Genomic DNA, 23,491 nt, shown 5'->3' on the forward strand with positions numbered 1-23,491 from the left:
TAATTTAAATGAAATAGAAGAATACCTCCAAAAATATAGCTTGCCTAAACTAACAGAGGAAGAAGTAAATATCCTAAACATCCCATCTCAGAAAAAGAAATAGAACAAACTATCAATCAACTCCCTAAGAAAAAATCCCCAGGACCAGATGGATTTACATGTGAATTTTATCAAACATTTAAAGATCAATTAACTCCAATGCTAAATAAACTATTTGAAAAAATAGGGATTGAAGGAATCCTACCAAACTCCTTTTATGACACAGACATGGTACTGATACCTAAACCAGGTAGGCTGAAAACAGAGAAAGAAAATTATAGACCAATCTCCCTAATGAATATTGATGCTAAAATCTTAAATAAAATATTAGCAAAAAAATTACAGAGAATCATCCCCAGGATAATACACTATGACCAAGTAGGATTTATACCAGGAATGCAGGGCTGGTTCTATATTAGGAAAACTATTAGCATAATTGACTATATCAATAACCAAACAAACAAAAACCATATGATCATCTCAATAGATGCAGAAAAAGCATTTGATAAAATCCAACAGCCATTCCTAATAAAAACACTTGAGAGCATAAGAATAAAAGGACTTTTCCTTAAAATAGTCAGGAGCATATATTTAAAACCTTCAGTAAGCATCATATGCAATGGGGAAAAACTGGAACCTTTCCCAGTAAGATCTGGAGTGAAGCAAGGTTGCCCACTATCACCATTATTATTCAATATTGTATTAGAAACACTAGCCTTACCAACAGGAGTCGAAAGAGATTAAAGGAATTAGAGTAGGCAATGAGGAAACCAAACTATCACTCTTTGCAGATGATATGATGGTATACCTAGAGAACCCCAGAGATTCTACTAAAAAGCTATTAGAAATAATTCATAATGTTAGCAAAGTAGCAGGATACAAAATAAATCCCCATAAATCCTCAGCATTTTTATATACCACCAACAAAATCCAAGAACAAGAGATACAAAGAGAAATTCCATTCAAAATAACTGTTGATGCATAAAATATTTGGGAATCTATCTACCAAAGGAAAGTCAGGAATTATTTGAGCAAAATTACAAAAAAGTTTCCACACAAATAAAGTCAGACTTAAATAATTGGAAAAATATTAAGTGCTCTTGGATAGGCCGAGCGAATATAATAATGATGACAATACTCCCTAAACTAATCTATTTATTTAGTGCTATACCAATCAGACTTCCAAGAAAATATTTTAATGATCTAGAAAAAATAACAAAATTCATATGGAACAATAAAAAGTCGAGAATCTCAAGGGAATTAATGAAAAAAAAATCAAATGAAGGTGGTCTAGCTGTACCTGATCTAAAATTATATTATAAAGCAGCAGTCACCAAAACCATTTGGTATTGGCTAAGAAATAGATTAGTTGATCAGTGGAAAAGGTTAGGTTCACAAGACAGAATAGTCAACTATAGCAATCTAGTGTTTAACAAACCCAAAGATTCTAACTTTTGGGATAAGAATTCATTATTTGATAAAAACTGCTGGGATAACTGGAAATTATTATGGCAGAAATTAGGCAAGGACCCACACTTAACACTATATACCAAGATAAGATCAAAATGGGTCCATGACCTAGGCATAAAGAACAAGATTATAAATAAATTAGAGGAACATAGGATAGTTTATCTCTCATATTTGTGGAGGAGAAAGAAATTTGTGACCAAAGATGAACTAGAGACCATTACTGATCACAAAATAGAAAATTTTGATTATATCAAATTAAAAAGCCTTTGTACAAACAGAACGGATGCAAACAAGATTAGTAGGGAAGCAACAAACTGGGAAAACATCTTTACAGTTAAAGGTTCTGATAAAGGCCTCATTTCCAAAATATATAGAGAACTGACCCTAATTTATAAAAAACCAAGCCATTCTCCAATTGATAAATGGTCAAAGGATATGAACAGACAATTTTCAAATGATGAAATTGAAACTATTACCACTCATATGAAAGAGTGTTCCAAATCACTATTGATCAGAGAAATGAAAATTAAGACAACTCTGAGATACCACTACACACCTGTCAGACTGGCTAAGATGACAGGAAAAAATAATGATGAATGTTGGAGGGGATGCAGGAAAACTGGGACACTTATGCATTGTTGGTGGAGTTGTGAACGAACCCAACCATTCTGGAGAGCAATCTGGAATTATGCCCAAAAAGTTATCAAAATGTGCATACCCTTTGATACAGCAGTGTTACTATTGGGCTTATACCCCAAAGAGATACTAAAAAAGGGAAAGGGACCTGTATGTGCCAAAATGTTTGTGGCAGCCCTGTTTGTAGTGGCTAGAAACTGGAAAATGAATGGATGTCCATCAATTGGAGAATGGCTGGGTAAATTGTGTATATGAATGTTATGGAATATTATTGCTCTGTAAGGAATGACCAGCAGGATGAATACAGAGAGGCTTGGAGAGACCTACATGAACTGATGCTAAGTGAAATGAGCAGAAGCAGGAGATCATTATATACTTCGACAACGATATTGTATGAGGATGTATTCTGATGGAAGTGGATTTCTTTGACAAAGAGACCTAACTTAGTTTCAATGGAAAATGATGGACAGAAACAGCTATACCCAAAGAAAGAACACTGGGAAACGAATATGAACTATTTTCATTTTTGATTTTCTTCCCGAGTTATTTTTACCTTCTGAATCCAATTCTCCCTGTGCAACAAGAGAACTGTTCGGTTCTGCAAACATATACTGTATCTAGGATATACTGCAACATATCTAACATATATAGGACTGCTTGCCATCTTGGGGAGGGGGTCGAGGGAGGGAGAAAGGGAGGGGAAAAATTGAAACATAAGCGAGTGCAAGGAATAATGTTGTAAAAAATTACCCTGGCATGGATTCTGTCAATATAAAGTTATTATTAAATAAAATAAAATTCAAAAAATATTAAAAAAAAAAGAAAGATTCTCCTGACATTAAGCATAAATATTCCATTTTGCAACTTCCATTCAATGATTCTTCTAATTCTTGCCTCTAGTTCTAATGAATTCTAAGTCCTTCATCATTCCAGCTGCCGTCCTCTGGATATATTATTGATGTTCTTCTTAAACTGTGATAAATAGAACACAATGCTCCAAATGTGCTATGTCCAGGGTAAAGTACTAACTGAAATGATAGGACCATCATTTCCTTATTCCTGGAAGCTATGTCTCTCTTAATGCAGTCTGCTATATTATACTGATCACTCATATTGAGACTGTAGTTCAACACAACCCCAAATATCTACCAGACAAACTATCCCTCTTTTATCTTGCATTTGTGAAGGAAAATTTTAAAACCCAGTTGAAAGATTTCCTTCATTCTATTTTCTCCCTTCCTCCCTCCCACTGAGGACTGCTAGCAATTTAACTAGTTTCAAATCAACACAATTGTATGGTCTAGCCCATATTTTTTCCCATAAGGATAGCATTTTCTTAAAAATCAAGCATTTTCTTAAAATCAAGGTAAACTACAGCTATATATGGCATTCCTTTGATCTCTCCGTTTATAATCGGTTAATAAAAAAGGGTATAAAGTTAAGAAAACATGATATATTCATGATGGCTTGTTGTAATCAACATTTCTTTTCTGAAATGTTCATTAACCATAATCTGTTTTAATAATCTTTCTAGAATTTTAGTAGGAACTGAAGTCCGACTCACTGGTCCATGTGCTCTTCTCCTTTATATAAATTCATATAGAATCAAAAAAGGTCAAGAATTTCAGGGAGAATAATAATTTACTTTTAAAGTTAGGATGGAAGCCTACCAAGACCAGATCTGAAATTCCACAGTATTAAACTTCATCATAATTCCCAAAACAATTTGGTACTAGTTAAAAAAAAAAATAGATCAATCAGTAGAATTTATTAGGCAAAAATATTTATATAGTGCTTTAATTCACCAAGTATTTTACAAATATTACTTTATTTTTTCCTCACAACAAACTTGGGAAGTAAATGTGACTATTATACTCATTTTATAGATTAAGATATTGAGGCAAACAGAGATTAGGTGAATTGCCAGAATCAGAAAGTTAATAAAAGTTTAGGTTAGATTTGAACTCGTCTTCCTGACTCCAGGACTAACACTGTATCCATTCTGCCAGGAAATTAATCTTGTTACCTAGTGATCAATAAGCTCAAAGAATCAAACTGCTAGGATAAGTCCTTTTGATCAAAAAAAAAAAAAAAAAAAGTTGAGTAAATCAGGTATGGCAGTATGGAAGAAAGAAATTATATTTAGATCAACACCTTATGCCTTATAGTAAAATAAGCTATAAATAAATATATTCCTTAGGTATAAATGGTCATATCATAACACATAAGAGAAAACTGGGAAGAGTTGTTTATCAGATCTATGAATACAAGAAAAGTTCATAAGCAAACAAGGGATACAGTGGGCCACAGAAGAGAAAAATGGATAATTGTCATTACATATAATTAAAGTTTTTACACAAACAAGTCCAATAAACTTAAGATTAAAAGGGAAACAATTATTGGGGGGTGGGTGGAGAATCTTTGGAAAAAAAATTCTTTAATAAATATCTCTTTTCCAAAGCATTTAAACAAAAATTCAAATTTATAAAAATAAGAACTATACTTAAATTGATAAACAATAAAGCTATGAGTAGACTTATCAAGAGAAGATTATAATTGCATGATAAATGCTCGAAATTATTATTAATTGGAGAAATACAAATTAAAGTAATTCTGAGGTTGGTTCCACCTTATACCCATCAGATTGGTAATAACAATTTAAAAAAAGGAAAATGATAAATAATAATAGAAATAACAATAACAACTAGCATTTATATAGTGCTTTACATATTTCAAAATGTTTTACAAATGTTATGCCATTTCAAATGCTGGAGAAGCTGTGAAAAAATAGGCAGGTAATTAGTAGACCTATGAATAGATACAACCATTCTAGAAAACAACTTGGAATTATGTGAAAAAAGTTACTGAATAGTACATGCTTTTTGAAATGAAGAAGGGGAAATTCATTTCTCCATAATCTTTCTAATATTATGGATACTTTAAGTCACATTCAACAATTCATTTATTCACTTATTCAACAAGTATTTATTGAAAACCTGCTACCAGGCACTATGCTAAGTTCTGAGGATAGAAAAACCAAAGAAACAATAACTTTTGTAAAGATACTTACATTTTATTTGAGGGAAAGAACATAAATGAAAACAAATAAATATAAAACATATAGCATGCAAATTCAGGAGCAAGAAAGAGCCATTAACAAATATTAGAAGGATCAGCATAGGTCTACTATAAGAGTCAGAGCTGAAACTAAAAGAATCAAGGTACTCTAGGAAATTAAGGTGAAGAAATTCATTCCAGACACATGAAAGAGTTTATACAAAAACAGAACTAGAAATGGAAACTGCATGTAACTGAAAACAAGCAGGCCAATTTGACTGGAATACATGGTATTAAAAAAAAAGATAAAGAGTGTCACCCAGAAAAGACAAGTTGGAATTAAATAATAAAGAGCATTAAATACCAAAAAGAGGACTTTAAATTTTATTTTTCAGGCTATTATGAGGTGCATAAGCTTTTTTGAATAGAGAAATGACAAAGTTCTCCTCACAATTCTCTAACAGTGAGAATGATCCAAAAGTAGAAGAAGAGTTTCTTAAGATATAATGTGTTCCTTACCCTTCACTAAACCTTTAATCTAGATGACGTCTTGTTCTTTTCAGTCAATGAACACTATTACATGCAAGGCAAAGTTAGAGATAGTATAGCTGGGATTGCTGTACAGTTGCACTTAATGTCATTTGAGATCATTTCTAACTCAAAGTCTATGAAAATTTACTTCCTTATTGTTTTAAGTAATAAGTTTTATCATATAACTTTAAAATGTAATGGTTCTGTAGAAAAAAAAATCTAAAATCTGAGCTATGTCACATTTGGCACAAAAGTTAGCAATGTTCAATGAAGCTGGAATCAGAGATTTTCAATTAAGAAAGAAAAAATTAAACATTTTCAATTAAGAAAGTCAATGACATTTGGGAAAAAAAAAAAAAAAAAGGAAAGTTTTTGTTCTCCCCCACCCCCAGAGAAAAACATTAGGGATTAGCATTCTTTATGTCTACACAATTTTTATTTAATATATGGTCACTTGAGTGAAATAAAAACACATTTACACTTAATCTACTAATCTATTAAGGAAGCTAGCACTGAACTTAAGCCTTCGACTTTTTTTTTAAAGACATAATTATGTACTATATTACATATAACCACATCAAACACCAAAAACAAAAAAAATGGTCTTTATGCTTCAGCAAAATCAGTAACAATATCTTAAAAATATTGAAATACTGAACTTTTTGCACTTTTATGGAAATGAAGGGAACACTATAAAATGAACTTGAATTACAAAGGGCAAATATTCTCACTTTTTTTATTTACACATCTATATTTGTAATTTATTTCTGGCTTTATTATAAAATACTTATTTACCATTCTATTCTTATTTATACATTTTCCATTAATCTTAGCATTCAAATTTGAAAACCTACACTTTAAAAATATAAAACTTACTAATGGTGTGTAATATATGTGTTCTAAAAAAAGAAAATAAACAAATTCTAAAACCATATTATTCAAGCAGAAGATATATTTGTTCATTTAAAAGGGATTAAGAGAGGTTGACATATCATTTTAGCTATGAAAGTTATAATTAGTATGAAAATTTTAATTATAAAATAAGAAACCCCTGTAACCTGTTTCAGACAAGCACTATGTTCCTCTTTTAATAAAATCTTTTATGATATTGTTCATACAAGCAAATTATAAGAAAATAATTTGTTGAATTACACTTCCATTTTTCCCCTAAAGGCTTACTACTCATTTCAAAAACAAAGAGAAGAAGGAAATCTCAAGATAGAAAGAAATCGCACTGTCATAGAGTACTGTGTTTGCTATGACATATATATATATATATATATATACACACAAAGAAAAAAGGACATGAACTTCATATATTTCTTTAGAAGCAACTGAATTATGACCCTGAAATTTTTAAAAAAATATTTTTGAACAAATTTAATGGTAAAATTTAATAAAGCTTCTCTGTCTTTGCTGTTTTTCTACTCTTTGTAGATAAATAAAACTCAAGAGAATTTCTAAGGAAATTCCTTATCAGTTATTTCCTCAACCAATCTGTTTTTTTGGTCTTTGAAATTTTGGAGAAAAAATATTTTTCCCTCCCTTGAAACTGACTTCCTACATAGAGTCAGATAAAATTAATTATGTGGAACACAATAGCCTCTAAATTCTAACTCATCAAACACTACCAATTAGCATTTCTAATTTGCATTGTATTTCAAAACAGATGACAAATCATGAAAATTTAACTCTGTTGAAAGAATTTAAAAAAAAAAAAACTTATTTGAGGAATATTTAAGTTCCAAGCATAAATGATAGATGTTTAAATATCCATAATGCACTGATATAACTATTATAATACTTTCAACCATATTAACTATTTTTTCAAAATTCTTCATGATATGGATGTTCCACCTGATTAATGGTCTTAGAACTTTTCCCTTAAGTTGTTACCAAAAAGCTAGAGAGTAGATGCATATAAGAATCGAGATTTTTCTCCTTAAATCCACAGAATATATTCTAAACTAATGAAGGATATAGGCAACTTGGACAAAGTCCAAAGAACGTCCATAGAGAAGATTAAAGATCTGAAAATAAAACCTGTATAAAAATCAAGGAAATTGAAATTATTTAAATTGGAAATGGTTGAAAAGGCAATTTAAAATTTGCCTTCGAATATACATAAAGATCTTTTAATTCAAGAAATATTAATTAAGCATACATGATATATAAGATAGTAGAAAAGGCCTTGAGGAAACAAAGATAAACACAACATATTTCTGGCCCTAAAGAGCTAACAAGAAAATATTGTCTAGCTAGTCTCTATCCCTGAGGATGTAACACAAGGAATATGAATGGCATATAAAAGGAAGACTTTCCAGTTTTAAATATATTTATAAGTTTCCAAGTTAGGTTGTAAAAACACTTTCTTGGGATTGTTTAAAGACAATAAAGAAGCCATCTGGGAAAGCCAGATGGTGAGAAAATCCATGGCCACCAAGAGCTGCCTTACCCATCTTGCTCCTTACTCTTTCCCTTCCTGTCCTAAATTCCATCTGGGAAGGACAGGTATCAATAAGAGCATTACCCCTTGCTTACACTTTTGTATTTTCTCTTCACTCCATTACTATAACTGCTCATACAAAATCAACAAATGCATTGCTGTTAATGAATGAGGAACATTTAATTTACATTACCACCTGTCCTGACTCTATAAACTATGGTTGCCCAGGAACATGATCTTTATTTACTCTTGTGATATGAAGATTTCTGGGCCTTGTCATCTAACCCCCACTGCAGCATGTTTAGGACTTCCTTTCCATTTTTCCTGTGGTCAAACTTTCTTTTATATATTGTTTCCTTCAATTAATGAGAGCTTCATGAAAGCAGATGCTTCTTTTATTTGTAGCCATAGTAGCACATAGTAAGGAATACACACACACACACACACACACATATATTTTTGTTTTCATTTATTCATTTGCTCATTCATTTGTAGTATAGGCCAATGAAGAATCCTGTGATCAAACAAATGTGCACATGTAATATATCTCAGATCTCTAGTATCCCCCTAAAAGTTACTCAAAATCAGAAGCTAGGCCATCTTCCTTTTTTGCTAATTTGTAAGAATCAGCAGTTTGTTATCACACTCTAAGTAGGAAGCAGGTGGTTTAAAGTAGTTCCTATGAGATGCTATTCTTTCATATAAGAAAATCACTGAATGAACCAAAGAAAGAATTATATGATTTCTTTTCACTGGGAAGGATCCTCTACTTCTCTCCCCTGTCTACTGGCTTAATGACATCTAAAATTTTGGCACTAGGTTGATTCCTTTGGCTTTGTCATTCTACAAGCATGCAAAGCTTTGAGGCTTTAAGCCTTACTAGTCACTGTAAATCATTATCAGCTTTTTCCTGAGAGAAACTATTTGGAAGGAATGAGAATGCTAAAGCAGGAGCAAGGGAAGAAAGAGCTTCATTAAGGGAGAAAAATGGCATACAGAGAAAAAACCCCAAAACAAACTTCTTCGATTTCCTAATTTTGCCTAGGGCTAATCTTGATCATAAGTAATAGCAGTAGTGATAAAATATCAACTGCACCTGGAATTTTCTAGACTTCATCATTTCTAGAAATTCATTCTGTAAGATGAAATCCACTTGGAAACTCACACTTGGTCAGATCATTTCCCATCAGGTTGTATGATTTCATTGTGCCCTTCCCCCTTTTTTCAGCTTCTTTTTAAGTGCTGTCCTCCTAATTAAACTATGAAGCCCCTAAGGGCTGGGACTAAGTTATGACTTTCTTTATATCCCTTGAGCTTAACACAGTATTTGCTTCACACTAAATGTTGATTGATTCTGACTCTAAATCTGACCTGGTCAATTTTCCCTCTTGAGATGCCACAAACCTATTAACACCACATATCTATTTCTGGGGCAAATTCTTCAGAAACTAAAATGCAAACATGTTTCCTTCTTCTAAATCATTAAGTGAACTTACACTACAATAAAATAGGCATAGGAACAGGATCTGTACCTGTCTTTTCATTGACAGATGGGAAGAATTATGGAAACTTTACCAATTTAGGTTGGCACCTTTTCTGCAGTTTACAGTTTTAAAAGAGTTGCACAGAAAATTGTGAGGTTAAGAGACTTGTCCAGTTTGTAAAGTCAGGCTGTGGTAAAGAAGGGCTTGAATTTAGATTTCCCTTGCTCTTGTCAAACCCTGAGCTTATTCTGATTAACAATTTCTAATCATATATCCCACAGGAAAGTCTTGGCAATCTCTGCTGTGACCAACAGTTTCTAACTATCCTTACACATGAACGGAGGTAGCTCCAAGGACACGTCTATAACCCTTCTCTTTGGCTATTCCAATAACTCTAAAGTGACCCTGGCTTGGGGCATAGCCTACCTCTTTGGGCTAGAAGAGGCCTAAACTCATTCTGTGTTTTTTCTAGGAAAGACTGTCACCCTGCAATAAATAACTTGTGAATGTTGTTCCACCTATTTACCAAATTTCTCCCCTTTATATGTAACCTCTATTTAGAATTCCCCTCACTGAACTTCCCTATCTCAGTAAGACAATGCATTCTTCTGAATTGCAATTTTTATTGATCACTTTGTTGATCTGACTTTTATACAAGCTTAAATCCTGGGTCAATTTTCTAACTATTAAGCCATTCTGACTTTTAAGAACAAACATTCAAGTAATTTTTAGACAGTAACATTTATTATAAAATGGCCAAATGAAGAGAAAACTTTTGAAAAAATAATACATTCAGTTAGAAATGATTAGCCTCAAAGTAAATGATTATAAGGGCAACTGAGTGAAGCAGTGAATAGTGTTAGGCTGGCATTAAGAAAACTTAGTTTGATTCACATACATACCACAACTGGTTCAGCCATTTTTCAAACAATATATATTTATGTGTGTATGTATTTATACATAAACATATGTATATGCTTATATACATTTGTATATATGTATGGGCATGTGTGTACGCGTGTGTGAACAGACTTTTTTTTTTTTTTTTTTGGTGAGCTAATCAAGGTCATAAATTTAAGGGTTGGGAGGACCTGCAAAGTCAACTAGTGCAATCACCAAATTTATAACTTTTTAGGCCTTATGTTATTCAGAAGATTATACAGTATTACTTCCATAACATTTAGCAGCAGTGTATTTCAAATAAAAATTGCTTTGGGTACTATATCTGGGTACTTTGCCATTATCTCTGCCTTTAGCTACTTATCCAATTCCAAGTATTCCCAATTATATAATGTTTCCCTCTATATGACAGAATAATACTATGAAAATATGTATCGTATATGAATATATATATAACAAATATATATATATTGAATGCATATATATAAAAATATATTGTTGCTTTGAAAATATTTTTGTCAGGAATTTTTCACCTATCTTAAATCTACTTTTGCCTCTCCAAAAGCCAATTGCCTGTGCATTGCTAGCCATTATAATGTAATCCAAAACAATAAGTAATATATCTTGGCTCTAGTCTGATGCTTTTCATAAGGCCTAACCACAATGTAATTTTATCTATGATCTCACACTCTAAACCTAGTATCATTTCTGCAACATACTGATTATTTTGTACTCACTCCTGTATCGTTATTAACCATAAAATATGTTCAATATAAATGTTCCTTCTTCAGTTCCCGTTCAAACAAACTGCAATGAGCTCAGTTTTGGTTTAAGGGAATTCATTGTTCTGCTTTAGAATTTTCCATGCTACACAGAATTACATAGGAAGACAGAATAGACAATTTGTCACATCATGAATTAATTTCAGAATTCTTTTCTTGGCTTATGAGCACGGTTATCTAAAGCTACATATTTATATATACTATTTTTAGAGTAATGTAGAAACATATCAGAATTGTCCAATATTTGCAAACAAAAAACCCTTGGAGAAAAGAGAGGAAAAAAGTAGTCCTAGACTAATTGAGAGTTTTGTTGTTGGCTTTTTTTTTTTTTTTTTGTATTGGCAATAACTGATTTGGTGCCTCTGACAAAAAGAAAACCCTTAGTAGAAATATTTTAAGGTATATTATTTTGCAGGAAACTGAGAGGGAACAGAGAGAACATGAATGGATAAAAAAGAATTGATTAGAACCTTCCACCCTCTCTTGAGTGTTCTTTCAAGAAATGGTAAATAAGAGCAGGGGTATTATCCACATACTTGACAGATATCCAATGAGAAACAGCCTCAGGGGAGTTACACTGGGAGAGAAAAAAAAGTACATATAGAGTTTCATACTTTTTGCTGCTTTACTACTATTTGAAGTATCATGGAAAATAGGAGAGAGGATATAAAATTAGAGAGGAACAAATTTTCCTATTTTCATATGAGGGAAGAAAACTATGTCTTAAAAATTATAGGTTCATAAACCAGACTTGAATTTATGGGAAAATTGTAGAATGGATGCTTTTAAAAAATTGGAAAACATCTAGCTATAGAAAATTACAAAAAGCCAGAATGATTTCATTAAGCACAGGGTATGACTTCCTAGCCACACTTCTTTTTTTCCACAGGATTAATAAATATTATAGATAGAGCTTACCTAGATTTTGGCAAAGTTTCGATGGAATATAACATACACTCTTTGTAGAAATGATTTTTTAAAAATAGATTGTATGGTAAAACAAGAAAAATTCAGAACTGATTGGTTTTAAGTGGCAGGGCTCAAAGATTAGTGAGTGTACCTCCAGATCTGTGCATAGTCCTGTACTATTTAACATTTTGATCAATGATTTGGATTAAATCATAAAATGTATATTTATCAAATTTGAAGATGATACAAATCCAGGAGGAATGGTGAACATATAGATGACAGAATCAGGATCCAAAAGGATCTTGACAGGCTAGGCTAAATCATTTGCTTAAATCTATCAAGATGAAATTCAATAGGGATAAATGTAAAGTCTTATACTAGGGTACAAACCCTCCCCCCCCAACTTTACAAGTAAAAAATTCAGGACAACAGTTATTCTTAAAAAAAAAAAAAAATGTAAGGAATTTTAGTGGATTGAACATGCATCAACAAAGTATTGTAGCAGCCAAAAAACTAATCTTTGGTTGCATAGCCTTCTGGACATTGAAAGTGTTAAGTCCTCTCTTTTTTTGTCAGACTTCATTTACAGTATTGTATTCAGTCCCAGATATGTGGAATTAAGAATGATACTGATTACCTGGATTGTGCCCAAGAGGCAACTAGGAAGATAAAAGACCTTGAGTTCATTTCATATGAGAAAAAGTTGAAAGAACTAAGTATGTTTAACTTGGAGAAAATAATATTAAGAAAAGATATGACAGTCATCTTTAGGCATCTGAAAGGCTATTATAAGAAGGAAGGATTCGATTTGTTCTATTTAGCCAGGGACAAAACAGGAACAATGGGTAGTTGTAAAGAGACAACTTTAGGTTTCTGATATTACAAAAAATATTCTACCAATCAGAGGCCTGTTCAAAAGTGAAATGGGCCACTTCAAATAGTAGTAGGGCCACTCAATTCAAGCTCAGTCTAAACAACTGCTTGCTGGATATGTTAATATTAGGAATTCCTTTCATGTATGGGTTACACTAGATGGCTATTGAGATGACTTCCAAATCTAAAAATCTGTGACTCTGTGATCTTCCTCTTCTAGGTTCATAATTACTTCTCAGCCAGTACTCTCTTCCATCTTTCTGAATTTTACTCAATACTATTATGAGGTATTCTGCATTAATAAAGGTTAAATTCCTGAGTCAAGGTGAGTCATACAAAGTTTCTTGCTGATCAGAAGAACAAGTAGCTCAAATGATAACAGAAGTAGAAAATCAGTTAAGATTGCCAGTTCATGGAAGGCAGTAAATAAAAACCAAAGAACAATGATATGTCCTTTAATAAATAGAAGAATAGTGACGAGTATCCAAAAAATTTGTCCCTTAAGTACCTTAAAAGTAGGCCAATGACTAGGTATAGCCTTTAGTCAAAAGATGGTGAAGCCAAAGTGTTTAAAGAGTTGAAGATATCAGAAAGAAGCCAGGACATTATTTGAGCTCTCCCCAGTTTCCTTAGGAATCAATGCTAGATCAAGTCTCTGAATGGATTTTGGAATGACAGAAGCCACAAACATTCAGAGTGAAACAAATTTTCAGCTTAAAATATGTTGGAAGGACATCAGGAAAGGTCTGTCTCATTTGGGCAGGGGAGGGGATGTGGCCTAGCGCAGGCATTATGTGGGGAATCTAGTGGAAAGCTCTAAGGCAAAGAGCAGCATTGCCCTTTTCCTAGGCCAGTGGCTCAACAGGCCAGTTGTGAGAACACTAACCAAAGCACAGAAAGCTAATGTCAAGCCCTTAATTCCACTGGCATAACAGGAAGGCCCATGCCAGGTCAACCCAACCCAGTGGGAACACAAAGTCAGTAAGAGATCCCTGTCTCCCTTCAAAAGAAGTCTGGAACAATCTCCCCTGTGCCCTAGGTGCAGAGCTCAATTTTTAAAATTGAACAAACTAGCAAAAATAGCTCTGATCATAGAAAACTACTATGGTGACAAGGAAGATCAAAACACAAACCCAGATGACTACAGCAATGGCAAAATGCCAACATCTGAAACCTCAAAGGAGGACAGGAACTGCCCTCAAGCTTGAAAAGTTGGAAGAGCTCAAAAAGGATTTTAAAAATCAATAAGAAAAAGAAGAAAAATGGGGAAAAGAAATGAGAGCTATGCAATAGAGTTATGAAAACTTGGAGAATAAAAAGTCAAAAGCTTGGAAAGAGAAGCAAAGAATTGACTGAAGAAAACAACTCCAAAGAGTGGCCCAGGAGTTAGTATCTATTTCTTAGTAGAAAGGCTGAGACAAAGGCTATGTAGAGACATCAGAAGGAAGGGTGGGGCTGGATGTGTGTGGTCTGTGTGTGTGCATTTGTGTGTGTGTGTGTGTGTGTGTGTGTGTGTGTGTGTGTGTGTGAGAGAGAGAGAGAGAGAGTGAGACAGAAACAGACAGAAAATTCCATAAAAATGTTGAGTTGATTGTTCTCTTGCAGACAGGTAGTTTAAAAAAAAAAAGTTTTGTAGTTCTAGTGTCTGTCTCTCTCTCTCTCTCTCTCTCTCTCTCTCTCTCTCTCTCTCTCTCTCTCTCTGTCAATCCTCTCCCCTTCTCTTCTTCCCTCTCATAGAACTCCAGACATAGCAGTACTATATATTCTATGGTTAAAATGGAGAAATTAGATGGCAATTCATTATATTTTATGAAGTAATTTATATCAGAATTTTTGCTCCTCAAAAATGTGACTTATGATATTTCATTTTAATTGAATTGCAAACTTGACCTTTCTTTGCAACTAAGCTTTTATCAGATGTAGTAAAAATCTTTCCAAAATCCATGTAGACAGAATATAGTACTGCATATTCTATTACTCAAATAAAAAAACTTAATATTTTGCACACAAAAAATAGGTTTGGTTTGGGGATAAGAATGTTATATACTTAAAGCATATTTAAAGAAACTCTAAGTCACTAAAGTTAATTTACTTGAGTTTTTTTTATTTAGCATTTTTAAAAGGAGAAGTACATCACTGTTTATGTCTGTGCTAGCAAAAAATGCCAAAGAGCTAATTTAAGAACAAGAATCAGAAATAAAATGGAGCCATTATTTCACAAAAAGTGTTTTTATTGTCACTTGACTTTTATTTCTTGTGTGTATGTCCTTCCCTCTGTTGCTGTTACCTTTGTCTAGCTGCTTCAGTTTCCTTTCTCTTTATTTCGCAAAATTTTATATACTATATTCTTGACTTTTAAAGGAAATCAAATATAACATTTACTATTTTCTCTTAGAGTATTCTCAACACTAAACATTGATTTTCTCCTTTTTAGTTCAGTTGCTCTTGATAAGAAATAGAACAGGAAGGAAAATTAAAGTTTCCTGTCCTTTTCCTGATTTTTCATACTGTGTCACATTAAATTGTGTCTAACTTTATATCACGCTTGGTTCTTGTGTTTGCTTTGTATCACAAAGAACAATTTTTTTGTACATCTTTTCCTAAAATTACATGATACTCAATTAAGATGATAATTTCTAGAAGAAAATGTTCTGTGGGGTAGAAAATAACATTCAAAGGGAGAAAAGGACATACTTTTCATAGTTCCATCTATTTCTTCTTCATCTTCGCTGTTTATGACCATGGTTCCCAAATCCGATTCTAATGTGGTGGTATTGTGTTCAATCATGGTCTGAGCCCCTTCACTCATTGTGCTGACAGCTCTCATAGTGCCCACACTGTCTGAACCAGTCTTCACCATGGTATGGGAATCCAACTCATCTTCATCCTGCAAATGAACACTGAAAATCAAAACTTAATATCTATATTCAGAACTCTGATAAGGATGTAATTTCTAAGAGTTACGGATTTTGTGTTTAGTGACAGTGTAATATTATTAAAAAGATAAAAATAAGTTGAGTGATAAACATAATTTTTACTAAGATTAATTGGAAGATTTTTATATGGGATACTTAACAGTGATTCATATGAAAATGAGAGCAACTTTAGGGCAAGGGTTGTCTCATTTTTATATATATGTCTCCAGACTGAGCATACTGCTTGAAATGCAGAAAGTATATAATAAATGAATATTGAGTATTTTTCAAATGGATACAGAAATACAAAATGATAAAAAGGGGGAGGAAGAGAAAAGATTGCAAAATGTAGATCAATAATCTTGACTATTGACCTCTGAGGCCTCTTCATGCTCTGAAATTGAAAGCTCAATTAATTTTTAATATAATCAAAGAATATTATTTGGTGAAACTTCTCTTGCTACTCTTTCATCTCCAACTACTTCAAGGCTAGCTTCCCCAATCTGACAACATCACCTCCCACTATGTTCCATGCTATATCTGTCTACCATTTTCACTATGGCCTTTGAAACTTTTGCTCTATAATTAATGAGTTTCCTTTCCTTTCAGATTTCTTCCATGTTCTTTTCATCTTCTGGTTTTAAAGTCTGGCACCTTTTAGATGACATTCAATTTCAGGCTTTCGTTGTTTAGCTTTTGCTGTACCTTCTTCCAAAGCTCCTCATTCATCCATACTGAAAATAAAGTTAAAACACTCCTTGTTCCTAATGAAATCTGAGAGTTTCATTCTATTGTCATCACCCAGTTATTGCTTGAGGTCTGATTTATTCAAAATATATACTTTATTCAAGTCCTAGTGGCTATTATCAACCAAAGCACAGAAAACTACTGATCTTCCTTTCTCTCTCTTTTTAAAAACATTTTATTTAATTTCTTTTATTTGGCATTTCACAAAAGCTATGAGAAGAATTTGGGGGTAGGCACGTAGCCAAGATGGTAAAGGCAGGGACTTACGTGACCTCACCAAAATTCCCTTCCAAACAACTTTAAAATAGCACCTCAAAACCAATTTTGAAGCAGCAGATCCAACAAAAGATGAGACTGAAACAATTTTCCAGTCCAAAACACCTTAGAAGGCCAGAAGGAAAGATCAAGCTCACTGAGATGTGAAGGAATGAAGTCTACTATAGACCACAACTCTGTAAACTTGCAACAGACTTGGGATTGACTCAATCATAGCAGTAGTGGCTACCAAAGCTTTCAGCCCAAAAACAATAAAGAAGTTGAACTGGTCAGAAAGGAACTTTAAGAAACCCTCTGATAACAATGGAAGAAGAACTCTGTTGCATTGCCTATACTGGTTTCCAGATCACATATAGAGAGTCACAGACAGTTGGAGAACTCTAAGAGCCCTTAGGGCCTTCCTGAGAAGTCAGGGAGCAGTGACAGCCTGTGATGTAATTGAAACAGAGTGATACCAGGAGACAAAGAGTGATACCAGGTGGCAAATTACATATAATAGCAAGTTGTTTATGTGGTACCGCAGTATATATTTAGCACATGTCCAGTGTTATTTTGGTTGCATAAGGATATTAGGGTATAAAAAGGGGAAAGAACTGGGAATAAGTGGACTCCAAATTTCCACTATCCTCAGAAGTCCTGCCTTATCACTTCTCCACTAAGAAGAATGTTTTTTTTCACCCCAGAGTGGGAGCTCTAGAAAGCACGGTATGTTTTGTCACCCCAACTTGGGGGCTCTAGAAAGCAGAATATATGACTGACGCAATTGGCCGAGTTCAGAGGAAAAGTTCCTTGACCCAAGAAAAAAGTATAAAAATAGTATATAAATATAAAATATATAAAGTATAAAAATAGGCAAGGGAGATGGTAAGGGCTAATCTAGTCACTTTTTTTTCTCAGCTGAAATGGGGTAAATACGAAGAAAAGAGCCTGCCCCCAGGGAAGTATGAAGCATGCATAGTTAGGTTAATAGAGAAGCAAGTTGGTAACTCAGAAACAGATCACTGGGTTCTTAAGTATATTAGAATGCATGTCTCCTTGGCTCTCTAAGGAAGAAAAATTAGAGCCAGAGTTGTGGAAAATAGTGGGAGAGCATGATGGCAACTGCTATTACGCCCAGAGAGTCTTTAAAAGTTCAGTACCCCAACATGATCAGTCAGCCGAGAAGCAACCTGATGGGGGAAGAGGATTGCAATTAGGAAGAATAGAGTTGTATGCAGCAGGGACTACTGAGATATCCCCTGGAGAGTTGAAACCTGAACCTTTCCAACCTATAGATCCCTTGCTTCCACACACAGTTGGCTTGACCATTTCACCTCCTGAGAATGTTTATAAAACTGTCTATCCATACACTGATTTGGGAAACTGGGGAATGTGTAGCTAATATCCCAGTCACTAGTACAGGTAGATAATATGTGATCTATCACTCAGAATAAGTAGTAGCATCAGGCCTCCTGATACATACTCCTGAAATGCAATTTGGTGATATTTATCTGGATTTTGACTCGCAACAACAGAACCAGGAACATTCTGGACTGCAGCTGTTATAGCTGACCATTCTGTGCTCACTATCTATGTAAATGATATACCTTTGAAAGGGTTGGTAGACACAGATGCAGATTGTACAGACATTAGAGGGGCCAGCTGGCCCAGTCATTGGCCAAAGATTACAGCAAACACCAATATGTCTGTCATAGGAGGATCAATAGCAGCTGAATTTAGTGCTACCCCTTTGAGATGGAAATTTGAAAATAACACAGGAGTTTTTATTCCTTATGTAGTTAAAAAAAAATCACCATCAATCTATGGGGAAGAGACATCTTACAACAATTAGGATTACAATTAAGCACTTCAGCTTTTTAAGCAGGGATGCTGTTGAAGGCCTGCCTACACTCTCACCTGTTCCCATTCAATGGAAAACACCCAGTGTGGGTGGAACAGTGGCTCTTAACCTGTGAAAAAAATCCAGGCCTTATTAGATATAGTACAGGAGCAACTTGACCAAGGATACTTACAACATTGTTGTATTTGTTGTAAAAAAAAGAAATCTGGAAAATGGAGAATGTTGATTGATTTGAGAAAAGTAAATGAACAGATGAAGACAATGGGAGCTCATCAGCCTGAGTTTCCATCTCCTACTCAATTGCTTAGGGAATGGCCTCTTTGGGTTATAGACATTAAGGATTGTTTCTATTTTGTCCCTCTGGATATGGAAGATATGAAAAGATATGCCTTTTCAGTGCCCAGCATTCATTTAGCTGAGCTTTATAAAAGATTCGATTGGACAGTTTTGTCACAGGGGATGAAAAATAGCCCTACTATGTGTCAACTGTATGTGGCAGCTGATCTTACTCCTATAAGTTATGTTGTTACATTACAGGAATGATATCTTGGGGTATACACTTGAGGAGCAAATGCTAGAGGCATGTCTACAAAACACCATAGAAACACTAAGGAACTACAAATTGCCTATAACTCCAGAAAAAATTCAAAGATATGCTCCTTTTCAATATTTAGGATATATTTCATATTTAGGATAGGAGATATCCAATGGATGCATTCAGTGCTTGTGATGACCACTCTAGCACCCCAGACACCCCAGAATCAGCCGGAGTCAGGATAAGCAAAAGTCCTTAGTCTTTATCCTTGGTCTTTAGGAGTAGAAGTGAAAGGGATGGAAGCAGGATCTCCACAACCTCCTTTTTTCTCATCTACTGCCAAAGTGACCCTGATTAGTCTTACTCCACCCCCTAGTCCCTTCTACAATCCTCTATATACACCAATCATCGAGCCAGCACAAGATAGTGGGAAGGGCCATTTTCCAAGCATATGCCCATATTTCCATATGCATAAGCATATTTCCAAACATACTGTCCAATCTGTAGTTAGCCTCAAGTGCTCAGCAGTCCTGACCTCAGTGCATCGACTCAAGAGTTTCAGCCCTCTACAAGTGTTAGGCTTAACTACCTATCAATTACAACCATTGTATGACATTTTAAGGGGAGACACTGCTTTAGACTCACCATGCCAGCTTACAAAAGCAGCTCAAGAGGCTTTTAAAGACATTGAACTGGCTTTATCCAATGTGGTTGAAAGAGTCACTTAAAAACCCTTAGAAATATCAGTTTTTGCTACAAAAGAGGCACCTACATCAAGTATCTCCAAACATAACCAGACCAAAGCCTTATTCCTTACCCAGTCTTTGTGACTAGAATCTTGTTAAAGGCCATTAAGCAAGTAATACAATTATCTGGGATAAGACCTGGCAAGATATACATGTTTTAAACCATTGAACAAATTAATGTATGCAGTGAAACCATCCCAGAGTGGCCAATTTTATTGGCCACAGCTCCAAATTTTATACATGGGTCTCCCTTAAAGATAACCTGGCTATTACATAATTGGCTATGGATTTCTGAGGAAAAGATTTCTAAGGTTCCTCTTAAGGTTCATCTTTACAGATGCATCCAAACATAACATTTGTGCTGTATATTCTACTGATCAAGCTATAAAAAAAGTAGTCAGAACTTCCTTTCAGTCCACTCAAGAGAATGAATTGTATGTAATTATGCTAGCTTTTACTTATTATCCAGGAGATGTAAACATAATATCTGACTCAACCTATTCAGTAGGTATGGTACAAAGAATTGCCACAGCCCAAAAAAAATTTGTAACTTCTAATATAGATCAGCTCTTTAAGGAACTTCAAGAGCAAGTGAGAAAGCATCCAGGTAAGATTTATTTATATCTTGCATGTCTACTCTCATACAAAACTTGCAGGTCTTGTTTTTTGTGGAAATTCAAAGGCGGATAGCCTTCTAACTATGTTGGCCAATACTCCTTTATTTCAGGCTGCCCAAGAATCTTATTCTAAATATCATCATGCTGCACAAGCTTTATGTCTGCAATTTGGAATAACAAAAGAGGAAGCTAGAAGGATAGTAAAAGCCTGTACAGCTTGCCTTCCTTTCCATGCTCCTACTCTCCCTCCAGGAAGAATCCCTGTGGTTTGAGACCCAATGAAATCAGCAAATGGATGTGATCCATTATAAATCTTTTGTTCATCTGTTTTTTATCCATGTTGTGGTAGACACCTTTTCAGGATTCACTTTTGTAATACCAGCATCAAAAGGGACAGCGTGAGTGGTCACTGAATTCTTTACAGAAGCATTTGCAATACAGATTTAACATGTATAGGACTGCTTGCCATCTAGGGGAGGAGGTGGAGGGAGGGAGGGAAAAATCGGAACAGAAGCAAGTGCAAGGGATAATGTTGTAAAAAAAAATTACCCTGGCATGGGTTCTGTTAATAAAAAGTTATTATAAAAAAAAAAGAAGCATTTGCAATTATGGGTGTGCCACAAGCAATAAAAACAGATAATGGACCTGCATATACTTCTAAACATTTTGCACACTTTTGTGTACAGTATCAGACGTCACACCACTGGCATATGTTTCAATACTTGAGGACAGGCAATAGTAGAGAGGAGAAACAGAGACATCAAGATGCTCCTCCAAAGACAAAAGAGAGGGGAAGCCACAGGTAACCCTAGAAAACTCCTAAACTTAGCCCTCTATACCATTAATTTTTTTATTTTTGATGGAGATGTACTGGTTCCTGCAGACAGGTTTCATAACCCACTGGAAGGGCAGTAACCAGTGCAAGCAGCTCTTTATCTTTAGGTAATCGCCAGGTTATCCATCATGGAAAAAGAGAAAATCCTTGAAACAAAGGAGAAGACCTAAGAAACATCAGATGGTTCCATCTCTGACTACGTCCACCACTAAAAGGGCTTGGCAGTTAACCCTATGTGTATGGCAATTAATTCATGAATATCAAAAATAACTGTCAATGAGGCTGATGCAGGACGTCAAAATCTGCAGGAATCATTGGATTCCCTGACACATAAAGTGATGGACAATAGACTGGCTTTGGACTGTCTCCTGGCTGCTGAAGAGAGGCATATGTGTGGTTGTGAATTGATAATTATTTTCTACACATTCCTTCTGGGACTCATGGAAATCTTTAGAGTATTTTGTTTTCATATTGTTTGTTATATTACTACTTGCTTGTATGATATTACAACTTGCCTGTGTGATTCCTCTCATGGTGATGGATTTAACCACGGATATATACCTGTTTCAATTAAAACACACACACACACACACACACACACACACACACACACACAGATATAGAGGATCACAGACAGTGAGGGAACTCTGGGTGAGGTATAAGACCCTTCAGCCTAGAGGGAACCTGGTAACAATGTCTGATTTGGCTCCCTATGTCCCCTAAAGGCTCTCTGCCTTCCTGAGAAGTCAGGGGGTGATGACAACCTGTGTTGTAATAGAAGCAGGGGATACCAGGTGGCAAATTACATACAATAGCAAGTTGTTTATATGGTCCCGTATATGAAGTATTCACTTAGCGTATGTCCAATGTTGTTTTGGTTACATAAGGGATGAAGGTATATAAGGGTGAAAGACCTAGGAACAAATGGACTCCATATTTCTACCATCCTCAGGAGACCCACCTCATCACTTCTTCACCAAGATGGTATATTTTAATCACCCCGGCATGGGGGCTCTAGAAAGCACAGTACGTTTTGTCATCCCATCTTGGGGACTCTGGAAAGCAGGACACAACAATCACAAACACTAACAGAAATGGGAATCCTGATCAGAATTCCAGAGCATAAATGAATGCTTGTGATGACTCACAGCAGTGACCACATCTCTCCTTATATCACACCACCTTAAAAGAACTGAAAACTTACAAATCCTCAGAACTAGCTCTGAGAGCAACAGCCAGAAAGGCCGAAAGCTTGGGATAATATTTCTCCCCACCCTATTCCCCCTCATTCCACCCTAAGCAGAGTAAAAATTTAACAAAATTAAAAGAGATGAAATATGCTGGGAAAGTTATCAGAGTGATAGCAAAATTACACAAATTTAAAACAAGTCAATGGAATCAAAGCAGCTACAAGCAAAACCTCAAAAAAAAAAAAAAAATGTGAATAGGTCTTGGGACCAAGAAGAATTCCTGGAGGATTTCAAAAAGGATTTTAAAAATCAAATAAGAGAAACTGAAGGAAATTGGGGAGGAAATTAAAGTACTACTACAAAAACATGAAAAAAGAGTCAATAGCTTAGTAAAGGAGATGCCGGAAAAATACCTTGAAAAACAGAATAGGCCAAATGGTAAAAGCTGCACAAAAGCCACTAAATAAAATTCCTTTAAAAGCAAAAAATGATCAAATGAAAAAAAAAAATTTTAATGTACAAAAATTCAATGAAGGAAAAAAAAAAAACTCAAAAAAAAAAAAAAAAAAGGGTAGAATTGGCCAAACAGAAATGAGGTACAAAAGCTCAATAAAGAAAATAATTCCTTAAAAATTACAACTGGGTAAGTGAAAGTGAATAACT

The 23,491-nt window shown here is 34.4% G+C and overlaps 1 protein-coding gene across 5 annotated transcripts in view; it reads right to left on the bottom strand.

Moving 5' to 3' along the window:
* Positions 1-23,491, bottom strand: part of STK3 (serine/threonine kinase 3) — a 539,323-nt gene that overhangs the window by 137,463 nt on the left and 378,369 nt on the right. For all 5 annotated transcript variants that reach the window (XM_051970911.1, XM_051970912.1, XM_051970913.1 and 2 more), the window contains one exon: positions 15,822-16,014. In XM_051970911.1, the coding sequence (XP_051826871.1) occupies positions 15,822-16,014 (193 nt within the window). The remainder of the gene's footprint in view (positions 1-15,821; positions 16,015-23,491) is intronic.

This window comes from Antechinus flavipes, chromosome 1 (genome assembly GCF_016432865.1).
Source record: "Antechinus flavipes isolate AdamAnt ecotype Samford, QLD, Australia chromosome 1, AdamAnt_v2, whole genome shotgun sequence".
Classification (NCBI taxonomy): domain Eukaryota; kingdom Metazoa; phylum Chordata; class Mammalia; order Dasyuromorphia; family Dasyuridae; genus Antechinus; species Antechinus flavipes.